The 19,774-nt window shown below is 39.5% G+C and overlaps 1 protein-coding gene across 1 annotated transcript in view; it reads right to left on the reverse strand.

The window, feature by feature from the left end:
• The window catches only part of LOC113406022 (anosmin-1-like), a 171,902-nt gene that overhangs the window by 49,853 nt on the left and 102,275 nt on the right, over positions 1-19,774 (reverse strand). Inside the window, exons 4-6 of the mRNA XM_026648102.1 lie at positions 18,651-18,873; positions 11,961-12,145; positions 4,640-4,769 (exon numbers count right to left, since the gene is read on the reverse strand). Coding sequence (XP_026503887.1) covers positions 4,640-4,769; positions 11,961-12,145; positions 18,651-18,873 — 538 coding nt within the window. The remainder of the gene's footprint in view (positions 1-4,639; positions 4,770-11,960; positions 12,146-18,650; positions 18,874-19,774) is intronic.

Consider the following 19,774-nt stretch of genomic DNA (forward strand, 5'->3'; position numbering starts at 1 on the left):
AAAATCATTGCTTTAGTAGATGGTGCTTCCTTATGGACTAATGTATCAAGATTCTATTGGTAATAAGTGATTACTATAGTAATGTTTGGGGCCCCAGGGGCTATGATGATCCCAAGTTTCACCTGATCTAGCAGCCCCCTCTGGGTGTCGTGTGTGTTTTTAGACTGTTTACCCAGATTCCTCTTTTTTTGATTGTACGGTACTAATGTGTATTTCTCTCTCCACTATCTTTTCCATGTTATTTCACTTATTTAATTTCTCTTTCTGCCACCATCCTGTTACTGCCCAATGCTAGGAATTTCATTCCTACTCTTGTAGAATAGGTATGGGGAAGTGACACCCTATCCCTGGATTATATAATTCTTGCTGCTTAGCTATGCAAGAACTGTATGCCACTCAGGAAATTTTGCTATTTCATTTATTCACAAAGTGACCTTATATTTTACCCAGTATATTTTAATGATGATGGCTCCGATACCTAAACGTGTCTCCTGGAATTTAAAGGATTTTAATAACCCTGTTAAAAGAGAAAAAAATATGCAATGCTTAAAAAAAGAGAATGATGCCATTGTTATGTTCCAGGAGACACATCTGACAGAACATGAAGCTTGTAAACTGAATAAAGCTTGGATAGGCCTCTATGTTTCTTGTTTGCTTTTATTCTAAAGCTAAGGGTGTTGTCATACTAATACATAGAAAGTTTAATATTAATATTCTGAGGATAATATCTGACAGTGAGGTTAGATTTACTGTTCTCGTGGCTGAAATTGACAATTCTAAAATCATCTTTGCCACTCTCCACAGGACAAACCAGGATGATCCCAAATATTTTCATGAGTGTAAATGGCATGGGCCTTCATCCTATTATTATAGTTGGAGACTTTAATGAAACTCTAGATCCAGTCCTTGATAAATCTTCTCCATCTCCATATAAAACCACTAATACTCATCAGGTACTTCATACATACAGGGTTGATTTAGGCTGATTTGAGGAGACTGGGCAATCCTATAGCCAAAGAGCATAGGGTTTTGTTTTTTTCTGCAGCTAATCCAACAAATTCAATATTGGACCATTTCTTAATGGCACAAGATGATGAATTCTGTCACTGATTGTGGCATTGGTACTATTATTATATATGCCCATGCTCTTATACATATGTCTTTCTTGTGGAGGGAAACCTCAAATATTTCTTACTGGACTTGTGAATGTGGCACAGATGTTGTCATAGCCACAAAAAGTGCCAGCAGCCCTGAATAATAATTATATAAATTCCTGAAGAGAGAGAAAGTTGACTATGGAGTTGATCAACTAACTATTCTCTACTGCTTGCATGGCAATTCACATTTCTTTGTTGAGGACTGCAGTTTAGCCTTGAAAATAGTTACTTGTGAGGGTTACTATAACCTTTTGAACAAGGTTGGTTATACTTTTTGCTGCTATAAAGATGCCAATTATTTTAGTTTCTTCTGTAACAGAACGTAAAAATTGCTCCAGGCTTTAGCTGTCCTTGTCACAGAATTCTTAGGGCTCTTTCTGCCACCAAAACAACCAGGAATAGTAGGTTATATATGCAAGTGCTGGGGAGGGGCAGATGGGTAGGCTGCCAAAAATAGGAGGCTCCAACTATCTAAAATGTGGTCATTTTCAATGTCGGTATTGAGGGTCATATGTTCCTGGGGCTAGCACACTATGGAGTGAAGAAACGTGTTAGAACTTACTACAAATCCTGCCCGAAAATGCCATGCAAAAGCCAAAACTTCATTGTTAATATGTTACATCTTCAATTACAATTACAGCTTCAAATTGCATCCCGGCAGACAGAATATTTGTCCAGACTAACAAAATCCAAACAAATAATTGAGGTGTGGTATAAAGAAGCATGAATGTAGTCAGAGAAAAATCAACTTGTTACATTTGCTACCCCAGGAAAAAAAAATTACTTCAGAAAATAGACCAACATACTGCTGCCCTAGCCACTAGTAGTTTGCTACTGACAGACATCTGCACCTTGATGAGATGGCACGACTTTTAGACCTAGTCTACGCTAGAAAAGGTTTTTTGGTTCAACTATCCCATTATAGCTACACAGAAAAATCCTATTGCAGCTGAAGTTATACCAGCAAAAAAGTGCCTGTGCCAGTATAACTTATACCAGTTCAACAAGTAAAATAAGCTATACCAGCACTTTCATGCCAGTATAACTACATCTATTCTAAAAAAAATTGCTGGTATAGAAATGTTGCAAAAAAAGAAAGAAAACCCAATAATCCCCAACCTACACTGCAATACTGCCAAAACCTGGGCCTTAATCTCATGTTAGTGGATGTTCAATCACATAAGGGCCACCTGCACAGATCAAGACCTTAGTATAGTTATAATGAATAACATCACTTTTCCAATAGTTAAATTAATTGAGAACTTTTGACTATTGTCTATCTGTTTATCCATCTGTCTAGGTATACATAGCCCTCATCACGATAGACTCTGTGCACATCTATAGATCCAAGGTATCCAATACAATATCTTTTCCTCTTATAGGACACATAGCAGTTTATGCTAAAAGAAAAACAGAAAAAAGTCATCTTCTAGTTATTTTTTCATTTAAACTTTCTTATGGGTGAACTCAAAAGGTGCCAGAACTAGAAAATGAAGTCTTATTTATTCACAGAATGGTGAGGATGGACAGTGGCTTTGAAAACTATCAATATGCCTCAACCCTGACAGGCAGAGACCATCTTTAGCAGTAATAAGGCATTCATTCAGTCCTCATACCCTTTCGCTCTGATTTATTTACCAAAATTGCCAACAATAGTACATGTCTTTGTTAACTGTGACCATGTTGGTAGCTGCTGGGCTTTATTAAACTATACTAATTCCAAACCAGAGTCCAAAAATTAAAAGGTCCATTATCAATGGCCCACATCAGCTATTTCTTTTATACAACTACCTTTAAATTATGTATAACACTGCAGAGTCCATTGGTAAAACATTATGTGAATTATACATGCAAAAGTCCCATTTACTCTAAAGGGACTCAGAAAATAAATTAATTAACATGCCCCTTTTCATAGCATTTTATTAAACTTCCTAATGTGTTTTGTAAAATTACAATTAAAGTTAATACGTCTTGAGAAAATAGTAAAACAATTGAGAGTTTGTAGTAGGTTGTGTTGGGATAAGTCAGCGAACTTATTGACTTTGGACCAGGGGCTAAATTCCAGCTTGGGGGACATCACCAAGAGCCACATTAGTCAATGGGGGTAAATGGGAGCGTGACATTCTCTCCCTCATTTTCCCAATTGACCCTCATTCTTCCATCTATCTTTCATTCCTTTTTTTTTATTCCATTTCTCCTCCTCCTCTCCCCTTGGAAGCTTTTTCTCCTCCTTTTTCATTCCTCACAGTGTGTCTGTATTTCCATTATTCCTACCAAAGTTGCCATCACAGATGAAACATCTTCCTTTTCCCTATCTCCATTCCTCAATTTTCTCACACCTCTTCCCTTCACTTCTCTAACCAGGTTTAGCCTACCATATGCAGAAGAGAGGCTCTATTCCAATCCCTGAAACTAAACCTGTTCAGGAACTCTTCATGCATTTTACATGTTAGCTCTACATTTACTCTTTTAGCTCACTGGGGAAAGGGATGTCATTCTGTTGCCTGCTGAAAGCTGCTGAGCTGTGGCCAGGAAGGATCTGGACTGAGCAGTTTACCTGTGTGGTATACAATGAGTGTCAAGGTGGCAAGTAATAAAAAAGTACACACTGAGACATTGAGTAATAGCTGATTACTGTGACCATAATTGCTTGATTATTTCTCCATGTAACATGCTGAATATTTGCTCCCACCTTCTCCATTGGAGTTCTGATACCTTCAGAATGTTGATGTTCATAACACATACAGAAATAGAAACGCATATGATTCTTGAAGTGTGCTGCATCTAACATCACTAAAGATTTGTGTCACCTATTGCCGAAATGAACAGAAAGTCTGTCTATCTTAGGGATTTATACTGCCACGCATCACCACCTGAGTGCCTTTTATATAAAAGCAAATAGAAATAACAGTCTCTAGTAGAGTTCATGAAATTTCTAGCACTTCTCCCTCTTCAGAGTAAAAAGTGTGCTTGACATTTATGCTTTTTGATGGTGGCAGAGACCATGTGAAGGGCATGCACAGAGAAGCAGAACTAAGTCAAATTACTGGTGCTACAATTGCTTGAACACAACCAACAAAATTATGTGATACTGTCTGTCCAGCAAATGGCAGGAATATATTCCCTATGAAAATAACAAATATTGAAACTACTTGCAACAGCATATGTTGAGACCTCAATTCTTTCATGTTTGACATTCAGTATCATGTGGTCAGGAGAACTTCAGTTCTCATACTAGCTGTGTTGAAAGGACACGAGAGAAGGTTCTTTAATTCTGAGACCCCCTTGCAGATAAAAGAATCCTGGCATCCTTAACCTTTAATTTATGTAATAACTTCAGTCAAAACTGGGCCATTCCTTAAGCTAATGACTAAATGCAGACAACCCACCAGTTAAAAATCTACAACAAAAATATTAAGAAGATTGGGTTGCGTTCCGGGTGTAGTCAAGATGAGCGTGAGATGGAGGAAATGAATACAAACCTTTAGAGGAGCGGAAGTGCTTGCTGGGTGCTGTGAAGCTTCTTGTCCCATGCACATTAACGGCCGCCACTCGGAACTGGTACCACCTGCTGGGTCTTATGTCAGACAGTTGTACTCTCTCCTCTGTAGTCTGGTGGGAAAAATGTCATAACACACTGACTCCGTTTATTCTGAAATGTTAATCTTACTATCTCACATCTTCTGATGCACAGTTAGCTTATTCAGTAGGGTTTTTGAGGTTGAGGACATTGGAGAAATTGTTGCATAAAATTGTGAAATCATAAGTGCTGGCAGATTCCATGCAAACTACCGCACATTACTCTGCCAGCCCACCTTAGTCCTGAACTGCAACACACCTACAATTCTGAGCAAAGGCTTCTGAACATGCTAAACTGTACAAAACAGTGTGGGTTTTTATTATTATTTTTAAATATCCCTCAAAAATCAGCTTAAGTGACACAGCTTACTTTCACTTGTGACTTAAGTGGGCAAGATTCTGGTCTCCACTACACCTGTATACATTCAGGGGAACCAGATGGAAATGTTTTCCAATGATAATTACTGTGGAAATCAGTTCAGGGGGAGGAAATCTCCATAAGGATCTCCTTGCAGAGATAGAGCAGGATTGTTTCCAGAAGAATAAACTTTGAGGCCTATCCAAAAACACTACAGATCCTTAGGAATGCATAGGAGGCAGACCCTTCTTCCTGTGTGGAAAGTGGCCATCCACCTGGTTCCTGAAAGTGAGGCTCCACTGTAGCCATCCTATCTGCCCCAGAAATGGACCCATTTTTACAGAGGATCTTCATAGACTCACAGATTATAAGGTCAGAAGGGACCATTGCAATCATCTAGTCTGATCTCCTGCATAACACAAACCATAGAAATTCCTTGAATTAATTCTAGTTTGAATACAGAAGCGGAACTTTTCCCGTAAGTGTGTATTTCCGTAAGTCAGGTTTGCGTAACCCAGGGAGCGTCTGTAGACCACATCCTTTGGAAAAACATCCAATGTTGATTTAAAAATTTCCAGTGATGGAGAATTCACCACAACCCTTGATAAGTTGTTCAAATGATTAATTACCCTTAAAATATACCTTTATTCTTAAAAAGCTTGCACCTTATTTCAAGTCTAGCTTCAACTTCCAGCCATTGGATCTTGTTATATCTTTGTCTGCTAGAGTGAAGAGATCTCTATAATCACATTTCTGTCCCCTACGTGGCTATTTATTACCGTGATCAAGTCACCTCTTAACCTCTTAGATAAGATACATAGATTGAGCTCCTTGTGCCTTTCACTATAAGGCATGTTTTCCTATCCTTTAATCATTTTCATGGCTGTTTTCTGAACCCTTTATAATTTTTCAACAATTGTCAGCACCAGAACTGGACACACTATTCCAGCAGCGGTCGCACCAGTGCCAAATACAAGGGTAAAATAACCTCTCTACCGCTACTAAAGATTCCCGTATTTATTCATCCAAGGATTGCATTAGTCCATTTGGCCACAGTGTAGCACTGGAAGCTCATGTTCAGCTGATCATACACTATGACTCCCAAGTCTTTTTCAGAGTCACTCTTTCCCTGGATTGAGTCCCCCACCATGTAAGTATGGCCTGCATTCTCTATGCCTAGACCTATACATTTACATTTCACCGTACTGAAACATATATTGTTTGCTTGTACCCAACTTACCAAACAATACGTATTGCTCTGTGTCAGTGACCTCTCCTCTTCATTATTTACCACTCTCCCAATCTTTGTGTTATCTGCAAACTCTCAGTTATGGTTTTTTTTCCAGGTCATTGATAAAAATGTTGAAGAGTGTAGGGCCAAGAAGTGATCCCTATCGGATCCACCTAGAAACACCCATTCAATGATGATTCCTTGTTTACATTTACAGTTTGAGACCTATCTTTTGGCCAGTTTTTAATCCACTTAATGCATGCTGTTTTGAATTTGTATCATTCTAGTTTCTTAATCAAAATGTGTGGTGCCAAATCAAATGCCTTGTAGAAATCTTACATCAACACTATTGCCTTTGTCAACCAAACTTGTAATCTAATAAAAAAGGGGTATCAAATTAGTTTGATAAGATCTATTTCCCATTAATCCATCTTCCGAGTATCAGATCCATTGCTGAGTTGCTGTGAAACCTGTGAGGGCAAGTGCCCCGGAGGAGGCAAAGTCTGTGTGTGTTTGCTCCACGTCTCCTCCAGCTTCATACATTCCGAGGCCAGAAGGGAACATTGTGATCATCTGGTCTGGCCTCCTGTGTAACACAGGCCAAAGAACTTCCCCCAAAATAATTCCTAGAACAGCGGTTTTCAACCTTTTTGAGCCGCTTTGCGTTACAATTTTGAGTTGCACCCCGTCCAACCCAGACAAAAATAGACACAATACCTTCCCTTCCCAACTCGGGTTTCCAGGGTGTAGGAAGGTAGGTGTGACAGTCTCTGGGGACAGAGCCAGAGCTGGGTGTGGACGCTGCCGGGAGCAGAAATCGGGGCAGCTGCAGCGGATGTTGACATCCACAGGGTGGGTGGCCCGCTGAGTAAGTCAGGAGGTGGAGATGGTGCTCCTGCCCCACCACACAGGGCTGGGCCCAGACCTGCCTGGGATTGCCACGTGCCCCACAGATTGAAAACCTGCGTCCTAGAGCAGATCTTTTAGAAAAACTTTCAGTCTTGATTTAAAACTTGTCAGTGATGGAAACTCCACCATGACTCTTGGTAAATTGTCCCAGTGGTTAACTACACTCACTGTTTAAAATGAATACCTTATTTCCAGTCTGAATTGGTCTAGCTTCAGATTGAAGCCATGGGATAATGTTATACCTTTTTCTGTTCGACTGAAGGGCCCATTATTACATATTTGTTCCTCATGTCAATACTATATAAGGAATAAATGAACCAGTTGTGCTACACACTGCCTCATATAGATACTCCTGATGTCTGTGAATGTCCCAGGCCTAGTGAGCCAGCCTGAACTTTTGAGAGATGCTCTGTCTATCCAGCAAAATTATTTTTAGATCACTGATCACTTAAGTTTTCAGGTGCTGCCTGCACTTAAGGTGTCTACCTGTAACCACACCTGGTAAGAGGCTACGGTCAGGGAAATTGAGATATTTGGTGTTGGGGGTGCGGCGCGAGGTGTCTTCTCTCCTCTCTTGCCTTATTGCCTGCCTCTCCAGTCTCTGTTTTAAGCTATTGTGGTTGTGGTACACTCCAGGCCCAGCCAGCTGCTGCTGTCGCCAGTTCTTCCTCCATCTGCACAAATCTAGGGCTCCCTTATTAACTACTGCACCCTATGTGGGGGCTACAGACCTTTCCCTTCATAGTCTTCCTCTGCATCTTCTTCCCTCCATGATCTGCTTCTTTATTATGTAGAGAGGGACTGAATTATTCAATCAAATGAGCACTCTGAGGGCTAGAACATAGTTGAACCAGCCTTTAATATTAGCTTAATTTTATAGAGCCCAAAGGTGTGCCATTATTTCACAGGAGACAGAGAAAGACATAGTTACTGACCCAAATAGCTTAGACTCTAAATAGTGGCATGGGGAAAGGGAGTAACAGTAGGAAAGAGATGTGGGTTACAACCATTGAAAATCAGTGGGTTTTTCAAGATTTACACCGGTGTAACTGGGATCAGAGATTGGACCAGTGTCTCTAGAGGCAATACATTAGAGGCAACACTGCTTAGGTGTTTATTTTTTAAATGTTCTGGTGAATTGAGTGGTTGTAATAAGACAGGCATAGTACAGGCAGACATAGCACAATATTTCTCAGCCAGGACTTCCTGGCCCTGACCAGTAATGGTCCTGCTATTCCAATCTAGGAATGTTTCAAACGAAGAATACTAATTGTGCCATCACTGTGTAGTGATTATGAGAAATAGAGAAACTGTGTCTAGGCTGAGACTGCCAACCTCATTCTAATTTGTGACCTGACTGCAGACCTACTCCTCTTCCCATTGGTTTCAGTGGCAAAACTCCTATTAGGTGGTCTGATGCAAATTATAAACAGTATATGTAACTGGAGCTCAAGAGGTATGATGTTGGAGCACTAAACAACTGAACCATTCAGCAATCATTCACCATTTCAACAAAATGTAACAAAATGTTAAATGCTTATGGGATATTTTATATCAATTTAATGGTAAGTTGCATTTTAAAAAAAATCATTAACTGTGTGGAGCCCAGATCATAATATTCAGCATCATTTTAACAGATGTCCTATATATTAGGTAAATAAAATAGCATGCGGTACAATATTAAATATTGTTTGGCTGAACTTCATTACACACCTGCAACACTACCAGTGTATATGAGAGACCATTAAACAATGATCTTAACGCTAATATTATATTGGAGCTGTCACCCCTTAACCTTCTCTTTGTGAAGCTAACTAGATTGATCTCCTTGAGTCTATCACTATAAAGCATGTTTGCTATTCATATGGTATTGTCCTGCAATACCTAAGTGCAGATGGTTAAATTGTGAAAATGAATAGTATAAGGTACCTTAACGCATTTATGACATTGTACAATATATTTTATATGGTAATTGATCCCTGACCATCACTTTGGTGTATTGTGTCAATCTTCTACACATCTGAAATAATATATTTTGCCAAAAAATATGTAGTATGTCAGATTATACTGCCGCAGTTTTAGAATGGTACTAGGAAAAATATATTAAAAATATTAAAGAAAATAAAGCTCCTACATTAGTGCAATGACCAATTTGCATATGTTAAATAATGTAATTCAACTTTGTTTTTTGTTTGTTTGTTATGCACATTGTGTGCTAATGGTTTGTAAAATGTCTTTTTTTAAAAGACCAGTTTTTTTAAAATAAGTATCACACAAAACCATATGCAAAAGCAGACAACCTACATTTTCAAAATTAACTTTTGCAAAATTAAACTAAGAATACACTCAAGGCAACAAGATACAATATATAAAATTTGACTGTGATGCTGAGACTTTCTACAACAGTCTAGAACAAATGTTGGGGAACCCAACTCTAGAGAAACATAACTCAGAACTGATAGACCCTCCATTATCCTTGGTCCACTAGTAAAAATCATGACAATAAATAGATTTTTAATTAGCCATAAGAAATAATGTGAAACTGTTTGTAATAATGTGGAAGCAGTTATCCCACACACTTTACTGCCACAGGCACACACAAGTCCGGATCCTTGGCTATGGCCTCAGTAATCTTCCATGTGCATTGAACATATCTGCCTCACCACAACTTTGGACTAGAGGAAGATGTGCTGGGCTGGGAGCCAGCAAGAGACCATGAATTCTGAGCTTTTCCACTGACTCATGTAACTAACTCTGTTCACTTCACCACCCAGATTATTGATCAAGGTCTCACACCCCAAATTTAGGAGGCAGACAAATATAATTCCTTCATTTTATAGCTAGGGTAAACCTAGGGCTGCACATAATCACTTCAGGTAGGATTAGGAATTTAACTTTGCCTCTAATATGACAAACCAAACTCTCATCCACTCAGCCACATTGCCTTTCAGAACAAACGGGTCAAATTTGTGTACTTGGCTGTGCTGTCTATAACTACTAGCCCATGTTCACCTCCAGAGCCAGGCATTATGACTCAATAATCTACTGTGACCTAGCAAACACTTGCATAAGCTACGTGCAATGTAGTCCACATAGTGATGATAGGCTGTGATCCTCTATCAGCTACTCTTCTAGTTCAAGTGGTAAAATTCTATGCTGTGGATATGGAAGCTCTGGGATCTATATGTTTCCACATCATGGAATTTCTGGTTTTTGAGACTGTTACAGGATCCCTCTGTCATTCATTTTACAAGATTAACAGTAAATGAAGCTGAGAGTTGTAAGAAGAGGAAGGAAGTTGCTTTGTTAAGGTACTACATTGGGATTGAGATGAGCTGGGTTCTATTCTCTGCCATAGACTTCTCCTGTGACATTGGGCAAGGCTCTGTTATCGTGCATGTGCACAAAAGCGCCAGATGAAGGCTGCACAGGTAGTGTTCATTCTGGCACTTACTAATTTTTTAGTGCTTGACTTTACAGTCCCAATATTTTTTAATGGAGCTTATTTGTATGTAACCTCAATGGAGAATGAACTCAGGTCATTATAGAACTTAAACTCCTGGCTCTACTTTGTGGACTTTATTTTTTCTCCCTCCTTGCTACCTGCTGCTAAGACATTTCACAGCTCTTTTTAAAATCAACATTTTGCTTTCCTTGTCAGCAAGGATGCGGGTGCAGCGGTTAAGATAAACTGCTGGAGTTCTGCCATACAGGTGGGCTGTCACCATGACTGAAACTGGGAAGGAACTAAGTGAAAATTTATTCTCTGTTGGCTGCTTCTCATTAAAAAGCGTTTGTATATGAATTTTACATATACAGTATGGATTCCTATAAGTGATAAGAACATGACATCATAGGGTTTGCTGAACTGGTAGGTAAATGCCAGAGAAACTACAATTTGAAGTAAGCAGACCAACAAATGTATGTTTAATTCTTTCTTCCACTTTGTTTTTTTCTTTTATTTGTAAAGACAATTGGCTTTTATACCAACTAATTTTCTACTGTTTTGATTAGAGCCAAACACTATCACTCTAGTTATTTTGGGCCCCGCTGACTTCAGAAGGGGCTGGGTCTGTCATATGCATCCAGTGGCAAAATTTGGTACCTAAGCCTGAATTTTCAAAAGTGACTCATGAGTATGGAAACCTTTGTTTTTAAATGCCAAACTTGACACATCTTAAAGGGACCTGATTTCTAGACAATACTGACCATACACCCCCTGAAAATTAGGAGCCTGTTAGGCATCTCAAGATGAACACTTAAATATTGAGACACCCAAAATGACTCATCATATTTGAAAATATAGATCGAAAAGGTTTTTTTAGGAGAAGCCTTTACATTTTTGCTGGTATACTCATACTAACAGGTTTTTAGCCACCTTGTCACCTTCTACTTGTATAAAGTGCTAAAACTGTAGCATTTGGTATTATCATATTACTACTAAAAGTAATATGACTGAGGAAAATGAAGTTACTCTCCCATGAAAAAAACTCGACAGAAAACCATGTCTTATGGTGCATAGCGAATTAGATTGGGAGTCAGGAAACCTGGCTTCTATTCCCAGTTCTGCCTCTAGCATGCTGAGTGACCATAGGCAAGTCACTTAAACTCTGTGCCTCCATCTCCCCGCCCGTAAAATGGTACTGACCTCCTCTGTAAAAGTACTTTGAGGTCTACTCATAAAATTGCTATACAAGAGCTAGGGATTATTATACAAATGACTGACCTGTGCCACTGTTTGCCAGCTGGTAGCATCATCCTCACTGGGATGGATTCCATAATTCCATCTCCTCTGCACCACATAGATCACAGGCTCAATTGAAATATTGAATTTTGAAGACCACTTAACCTCCAGTTGTCCAGACTGAAGTTCTGTGAATCTTAATTCTTTCCTGGGTTTCAATGGAACACCTGAAATAGGAGCGTACAGACAAAATGTTAAGACGCTTACAAAACAGGGTATGTATGTGTAAGCAAATGTAGGAAGTGTTGTGGGACAATTAAGAGGGAAATGGCTGGACAGACTGAAAAAAAGTTAAGGGGTTTAACATGCATGAGGCGTGGAACTTTCCAAAGTTGGCTTAACTCTGTTCCCACTAAACTCAATGGTAAAACTCATATTAAAGTTAGTAAATTTAATGCCAAGTGCATTTGAAAATTCCACCCTACTTCATTATTTCCTTTATCAACCACTACACTACAATCTACTGAAATTGCCTTTTAAAAGTTTACAGCAATCACTCACCACATGCTGATAGAGTATTATGTTCTCTCTGCAGTTTTGTCATCATGATTATAACACCTCTTTGCAACATTTATAACAGACTGGGGGAAAGAATTACTTTCTCGAGCTGGTCTCTTTCGATTAAATCAACAAATCAAGTTGTTAGTTGCATTTCTATGGATACTCTTTTGGAACTCATCTATTTCAGTATCTAGCACTCTCTTACTTCAGATCAAGTCACAAATAAAACTGCTGCATTGACATTTAAACCCTCCTATCAATTTTTCCCTATGTATTTTAATTATGTTGTGACTTTAATAAAGCTCTACACAGGTGCCAGGGTTCACTGTGTGGATTGGTGCCACAGATTGTAATTTAAATATGTTTCTACCCTAAGTATTCATGCACAGATGACTCCAAGAAATGACAAATAGTTTTAATATTAAGAGCTCAATACTTACAATTCTAATTCTAATACAATTCTATCAAACGAGGGGTGTAAAAACAGCCAAACATTAGTCCCACTGAAGTCAGAGTTTTGCCACTGCCATCAATGGGGCAAGGATTTGGTTCAAAGAGCATATATAAATCAGGTCTCAGATGTTTTTTTCTCCATATCCAGAACTGATATTACTGTATAATGGGAGCATCTGTGTCTTCTTAGCAAATCCAAAACTGCCAGTGTGTAAACATAAATTATCAGAACTTTGATCCACTTATCTCTATTTACCAAAGATTTAAATGACGAATATCTGAGGTTTACTTGTTCCAACTCCTTCACTTCCTTAGATCAACAAACTACCTTTTGCAGAGCTTTATAAACAGACCTTTCCCAATTACATAATCTGCTACAGTAAATAAAGACAAATACTGTCGTAACCTAAAAGCATCATGAGGAAAATTCAGCATCCAAATCCTGTTACCACATAGGTTTAAATCCTGGATATCATTCAACAGCCAGAAGTCATAATCTAATGTAATGAGCATCATGAACTATCTCAGTTCAAATGTCTACATTTTCAAAACCCTTTTTAATTATGATGTACAATAATCCTACAATTTGCATGTTAAGAAATCTTCCATCTGCTTTGCATCAGGGTCAGTTGGATTCACTTGATTGGAAGTAACTCAACCTCTCTGGTGTATGTAATTGTGTGCAGATGGATCTCAGCCATACAAACAACTAGAGTATAGCACAAGTGCATTTTAGAATACTTTTGTGAAACCAGCATCATCAGTTTCATATCCAGATGTGTGGATGCAATCACTTCTCAATGTGCTTTTTATTATGTAAATGGTCAGTCCCTTTAACCATTCTTGAACAAATTAGTCTTCTGAAATCCAGTGTTCCAGTGTGGAATTCAGTCCATGTCTTGTTTTATATGTGGAATACCAATGTCCAGGAAATGTGTTACGAAAGGTGTTTTTCAACTAATACCTATGTATCTGTGCCATGCAAAGTAAATATATAAAGATCAGACATAAGAAAGCATACTTATAACTCAAATGTAAGAGTAACCTAATACCTGGGAGTTGGGGGGTGGGAGTTCAAAATATATGGATAATTGTGTAAATGGAATAATTTCAGACAATAACATTAATTTTAAATTCGTGACCATCCTGTCTGACTTGATGGCTCACTGGAGGTTTTTTAAACCTACCCTAGCCATGTTTTTTAAACATACCCAAAAAGTTGAAGGTACCATATAAATGATTAATAATACTCTTTGACAAAAAGGATAGGCTTAGTGTTAAATACAGTGGGCCACAATATTTGCTGGCCTAACTCCACGTATTTCAGTAACATCAGCAGAGAATTTGACCCAAAACCTATAAATTCTCAGAGCAGTGTTATGACAAACTTAACAAAAGGAAAGAGAAAATACACAAATTCACACCATTTGACCATTACAGAGGACTTAATCCTGCAAGCAGTTTTGACAACACATCATACAATGATTTCTTCTATGGGACTCAATTATACTCAGGGGAATACTTGTTTGCACATTGGGCCTTTATTTTCATTAAAGCTAAAGGACATATGTGACAGATGTGGCAATGTCCTGCAATATCTTACTTCATGAAGTTTATGTATCATTGTGGGCCAGGCATTGTATGTAATTTCATGGGAGAGACTGACCACAGCCCTGCAGGAACTAAGAACAATGAGGGGGTGATTAGGTAAATTAACTCACCTCCAGTACCTGGAGATGCTCGCATTCACAGGTCCAGACTAGATTCTCCAGAGACCAACAGACTGAAAAAGGACCTTTGGATAAACAGTCTGAATTTAAACTAACTCAGCTCAGCACCTTCTTTCTGATCCAGCAAATGGACAAGACCTTTTGTCCAAAGTGGGGAGGGGTCAATCTTCGGGAAAGTATTGGAAGGACTGACACCTATCAGAGTCAAAGTTGAGATGATCCCTTTTAAGCTTTTTAGCATGAGTGTAGGTTTTTCCAGGGCTGGCTCCAGGCACCAGGCAACCAAGCACATGCTTGGGGCGGCACCTGGTAAGGGGCGGCGGGGGGAGCGCGGCGCGGCATTCCACGGGGGGGCGCTCCGGCGGCGCAGCGCTCGGCGGGGGGGGCGGGCTCCGGCAGCGCGGCGCTCGGCGGGGGGGGCGGGGGTTCCGTCAGCACTCGGTGGGGGGCGGGGGCGGGCTCCGGCAGCGCGGCGCTCGTCGGGGGGGGGGCGGGGGGGGCTCGGGGGGCAGCGCTTTTTTTGCTGATTGGGGCAGCAAAAAAGTTAGAGCCGGCCCTGGGTTTTTCTATTGTTTTTAATGTTCTCTCTAGTGGTTTCGCCTTAAGAACCAGTGTTCTTGCTTAGAAAGGGCAGTATGGTAACTTACAACTGCTGGCCATTATGCTGCTCATAAGCCTTATCATAGAATATCAGGGTTAGAAGGAACCTCAGGAGGTCATCTAGTCCAACCCCCTGCTCAAAGCAGGACCAATCCCCAGACAGATTTTTACCCCAGTTCCCTAAATGGCCCCCTCAAGGACTGAACTCACAACCCTGGGTTTAGCAGGCCAATGCTCAAACCACTGAGCTATCCTTCCCTCAGCCTGTGCTGCTTCCAGCAGCCCCCACTGGCCTGGTGCAGCGAACCACAGCCAGTGGGAGCCGCAATCAGCTGGACCTGCGGACGGGGCAGGTAAACAAACCAGCCCGGCACGCCAGGGGCTTTCCCTACACAAGCGGCAGCCCCAGTTTGAGAAACACTGCCTTGGAAGACTAAGCAAAGTGCAGATGCTGGCCCATGCAGGCAGTCTTGCTTGTTTGGAATAACACAGTGTGGGCAGGAAACTATATGGCTTGGAATTACCCTGGTCAGGAGGGAGAGAGACATGAGTCTCTGCCCAAGACAGGTAACAGCTGGGATCCAGAAGCCTAAAAGTGGGTGCCCTTGCTGGACCAAGGAGATGAAATACAGGTGCAGTTGCCCTGAACTGTGACAGCATATTAAATTAATTAAAAAAGTTTTCATTAAATTTTTTCTGTGTATTACCAATTTCCAAAGCTTGATCAACGGTGAAACTATAGCAACTTGCATAGGGCTAGTCTACACTAGAAGTGCTACAGCAGCACTGATGCAGCTGTGCTTCTCTGGCGCGACTGGAGACGACGCTCTATGCCAACAGGAGAGCTCTCTCCCATTGGCACAATAAATCCACCTCCATGAGAGGCAGTAGCTATGTCAGCAGAAGTTCTCCTGTCGACACAGCACCATCCACACTGGTGCTTAGATCAATGTAACTTACATCGCTCAGGTAGGGTGGTTTATTCACACCCCTGAGCAACGTAAGTTAAACTAACATAACCTATAATGCAGACAAGCCCATAGACTCTCTTAGTTTCAATCTGAGTTCACTTTCTGGCTATGAGTGCTGTCAAAAGGATTAGCATGAGTATTAGATTTGTTCACTAGATCTTAGTCACGCTTGCCGATTTTGCTCTTCCTAGTGGCAGGGAGGTCATTTGTCCTTGGAGAAAATGAAAAGCAAGCCTGCCCAGCTCCATCTTGTTCCTTGTTGTAGGAAGATAATTTGAAGGGCTAATTATCTGAATTCATCAGCTGAGAAAGCAGAAGAGCATTGGTTCTGCCCTCCCTGTGTAACACAAGCAAATACCTACTGAAGATAAGATGTTGGAGCAGAATGTTAGTGCTACAAGTATATAATTAGACCAAACTTCTCCTTTTGCATTCATACAGCATATCATATCCTATGTATGCTTTGTCCCCTACACACATCCCTTTAATTTATCCTGCACCCCACCTCGCTCCACACATGACCCAGTTATAAAATACATTTGAATGCCCTCAATTAAAGTTACTATATAACATCACATTTGAGATTTGGTCCTGTAAACTTCTGCTCCCATGCAATACAGATACTCTATTACTTTAGCACCACTTTTTGGTGATTTGCAACAAAAAGAATATGAATGAGTTAATGAAATCGTTCATTTTTAATACTCTTTTGCACATTAATATGTGATATTATAATAATGTATTAAAGTCTTGTAATTATATAAGGCCTGATTCACAGACCATTGAAACCAGTGGAAATCTTTCCATTGACTTCAATGAGCTTTGGATCAAGCTCTTATTGCAGGTCATCCCAAAGCACTTTACATACAGTGCCTTTCTAGGTTCCAAGTTTACTGTGCTTCGGTAACTTTCTGATCAAATTTGCTGTGTTTATGTAAGTAAATCAAAAGAGTTTTCTAACTGCTAACCCTGTCTGGGTTTAGAAAGTCAAGCTAGATAGACTTGGGTAGTGTGGGCTTGATTTGTTCCAGTTCTGTTCATAATGTTCTTGACAGTCCTAATAGAAGTGTATACTTCTGTTATTTTCTTATTTTCTCACTAAAGTAAGGGGAATTGACTTTTAATATATACACAAACCAAGTCTGTGGAGTGAGAAAGTGTCTTTTATACAGTCAGTCTTCAGTGTTAGATTCACACTTTAAGAATATTTAAGTGAACAAAAGTTATTGTTAACAAATTAAAATCTGGAGTCACTCTTAGAGCCAATCATTCCATAAATTATAATACCTTATTGTTGCATGATGAGGAAAACTTTCTTCTCAGAATTTCAAGACTCCAATCAAAGCAATTAAAAACATTTTAATAGAACTTGTTTCCTCAGCTTCTTCAAGTATTGAAATACTGCTTATATGTATTTTGTTAGTATTTTCTAACTGCTTTATCTGCAAGATATCAAGGCCATTGATTCAGGATATAGCACTCATTTGCTTTCCAATTGGATTATCTCTCACTATGTACTTGGTAGTGCTACCCACTTGATTCTTATTAACAAAGATTATATCTGATTTAAGTGATTTCAACTGTTTATCTTTAAATATTTTCATTGTTAAAATTGTTCTTCTCATCTGTGTAAAATTAAGTGACACTTTACATAGACGGGCCAATTTGTTCTGCTTATGATTCAGATTCACTGTGGCCTCCTCTCTGTGGTTCACTGACACCTTGTTAGGAATTCCACGAGGGAATTAGAGAAGTGTAGGATTGGAAGGGACCTCAATAGGTCATCTAGTCCAGTTCCTTCCATTCAAGGCAGGACTACATAATAACTAGACCAGTGATTCTCAACCTTCCCAGACTACTGAACCCCTTTCAGGAGTCTGATTTGTCTTGCGTACCCCCAAATTTCACCCCACTTAAAAACTACTTGCTTACAAAATTAGACATAAAAATACAAAAGTGTCACAGCCACATTATTACTGAAAAATGGCTTGCTTTCTCATTTTACCATATAATTATAAAATAAATCAACTGGAATATAAATACTGCACTTACATTTCAGTGTATAGCATATACAGCAGTATAAACAAGTCATTGTCTGTATGAAATTTTAGTTTGTACTGACTTTGCTAGTGCTTTTTATGTAGTCTGTTGTAAAACTAGGCTAATATCTAGATGAGTTGTACCCCTGGTTGAGAACTAGACCATTCCTGACAGGAGTTTGTCTAATCTGTTCTTAAAAACCTCCAGTGACAAAGAACAATTTACAGTTACAATTATATCCTCACAATCACCTCTCTCATACACACACACACACACACACACACACACTTCCCTATAAACTTAAAGGTCTTGTTTTTCAGGCAGCTTTATTACAGGCTAAAACACTTAGCACACTAAAAGTGCCTCCTAATGATTACCTTTGTACAGATTTTTTGGTACTTGACATGTATGTCCACATCCATTGGAGCAGCATTTCTTCACCCCAGAACATTCACTGTCAGCCTCACAGCTTTCAACGCAGGCAGCCGCAAAACCGCTGGCCTTCTCAGGTGCTGGGCAGTCTCCTTGCTTCACTGACAGGATATACTTGAGGAATTCACAGCTAGTTAGGCATTCATAGTTCTTCTTGGGGAAAAGAGGCTAAAGGGAACATGAAACAATTGTACAAGTCTTCAGTGGAAAAAAAAAATAATGCTGAAAGTTTTCCAAGACCTTTGGAAAGAAAATTCAAATATTGCAAGACTACCCCTGAGGATTTACATATCCATGTAGCTTCTAAACAAAGCTTGCAGAGTACAGAATGGTGAATTCCCTCAAACAAGACCACTGTCTTTCATGGAATTAAATTGTTTTTATCTGCCAGCTTTTCTCTTGTTTTCCTCATATTAGCTGACTATGAAGTTGCTTCATGACAGATAGAAAACATTCACAAAACAAAGGGAAAGGGTTGTCTGGACAGTCCTTTTTGGAATTATTCTGCATTTTTCCTTTTGTGTGTCATAGCACTTTAACCCAAGTATATTGCATAGCAGTGGTGCAGGAACTAGGAATGCTGGGAGTGCTACCACACCCCCCTGCCTTGAAGTAGTAATAGCAAACACCAAATACATTGTTTCCATCATCAGCACCCCTACTATAAAAATCATCCCAGCACCCCTGCTGCATAGTGCCACCCCAAATTACACAGACAAAATATACTAGTAATAGCTTCATTAGGTTGTTGAATCATATTGATGTGAGGGGACTTACCAACATCTTTATGCTAATGTCAATTTTTTTTAAAGGAGAGATATTTTTCAATGATCAGTTAATTCTACTTCTGTGAAAAAATAGGTTCCAGTTCTATGGAAAGCTACAAAATGTTAAAAGGCATGTACCATTGTAGTTCCAATAATGGGTTTATGGAGTTCATTTAAAGTTGCTTCTAAAAGTATTATGAATTTTCTCAGAGAATGATTTTGGAGCCCTATTCTACAAACCCCTACTCTTGTGAGTAACTCTTTCTCACATTGCTAGTCCCACTGTTTCAGTGGAATCCTCA

Source organism: Terrapene carolina, unplaced genomic scaffold (genome assembly GCF_002925995.2).
Source record: "Terrapene carolina triunguis isolate 2854851 unplaced genomic scaffold, T_m_triunguis-2.0 Scaffold22, whole genome shotgun sequence".
Taxonomy (NCBI): Eukaryota; Metazoa; Chordata; order Testudines; family Emydidae; genus Terrapene; species Terrapene triunguis.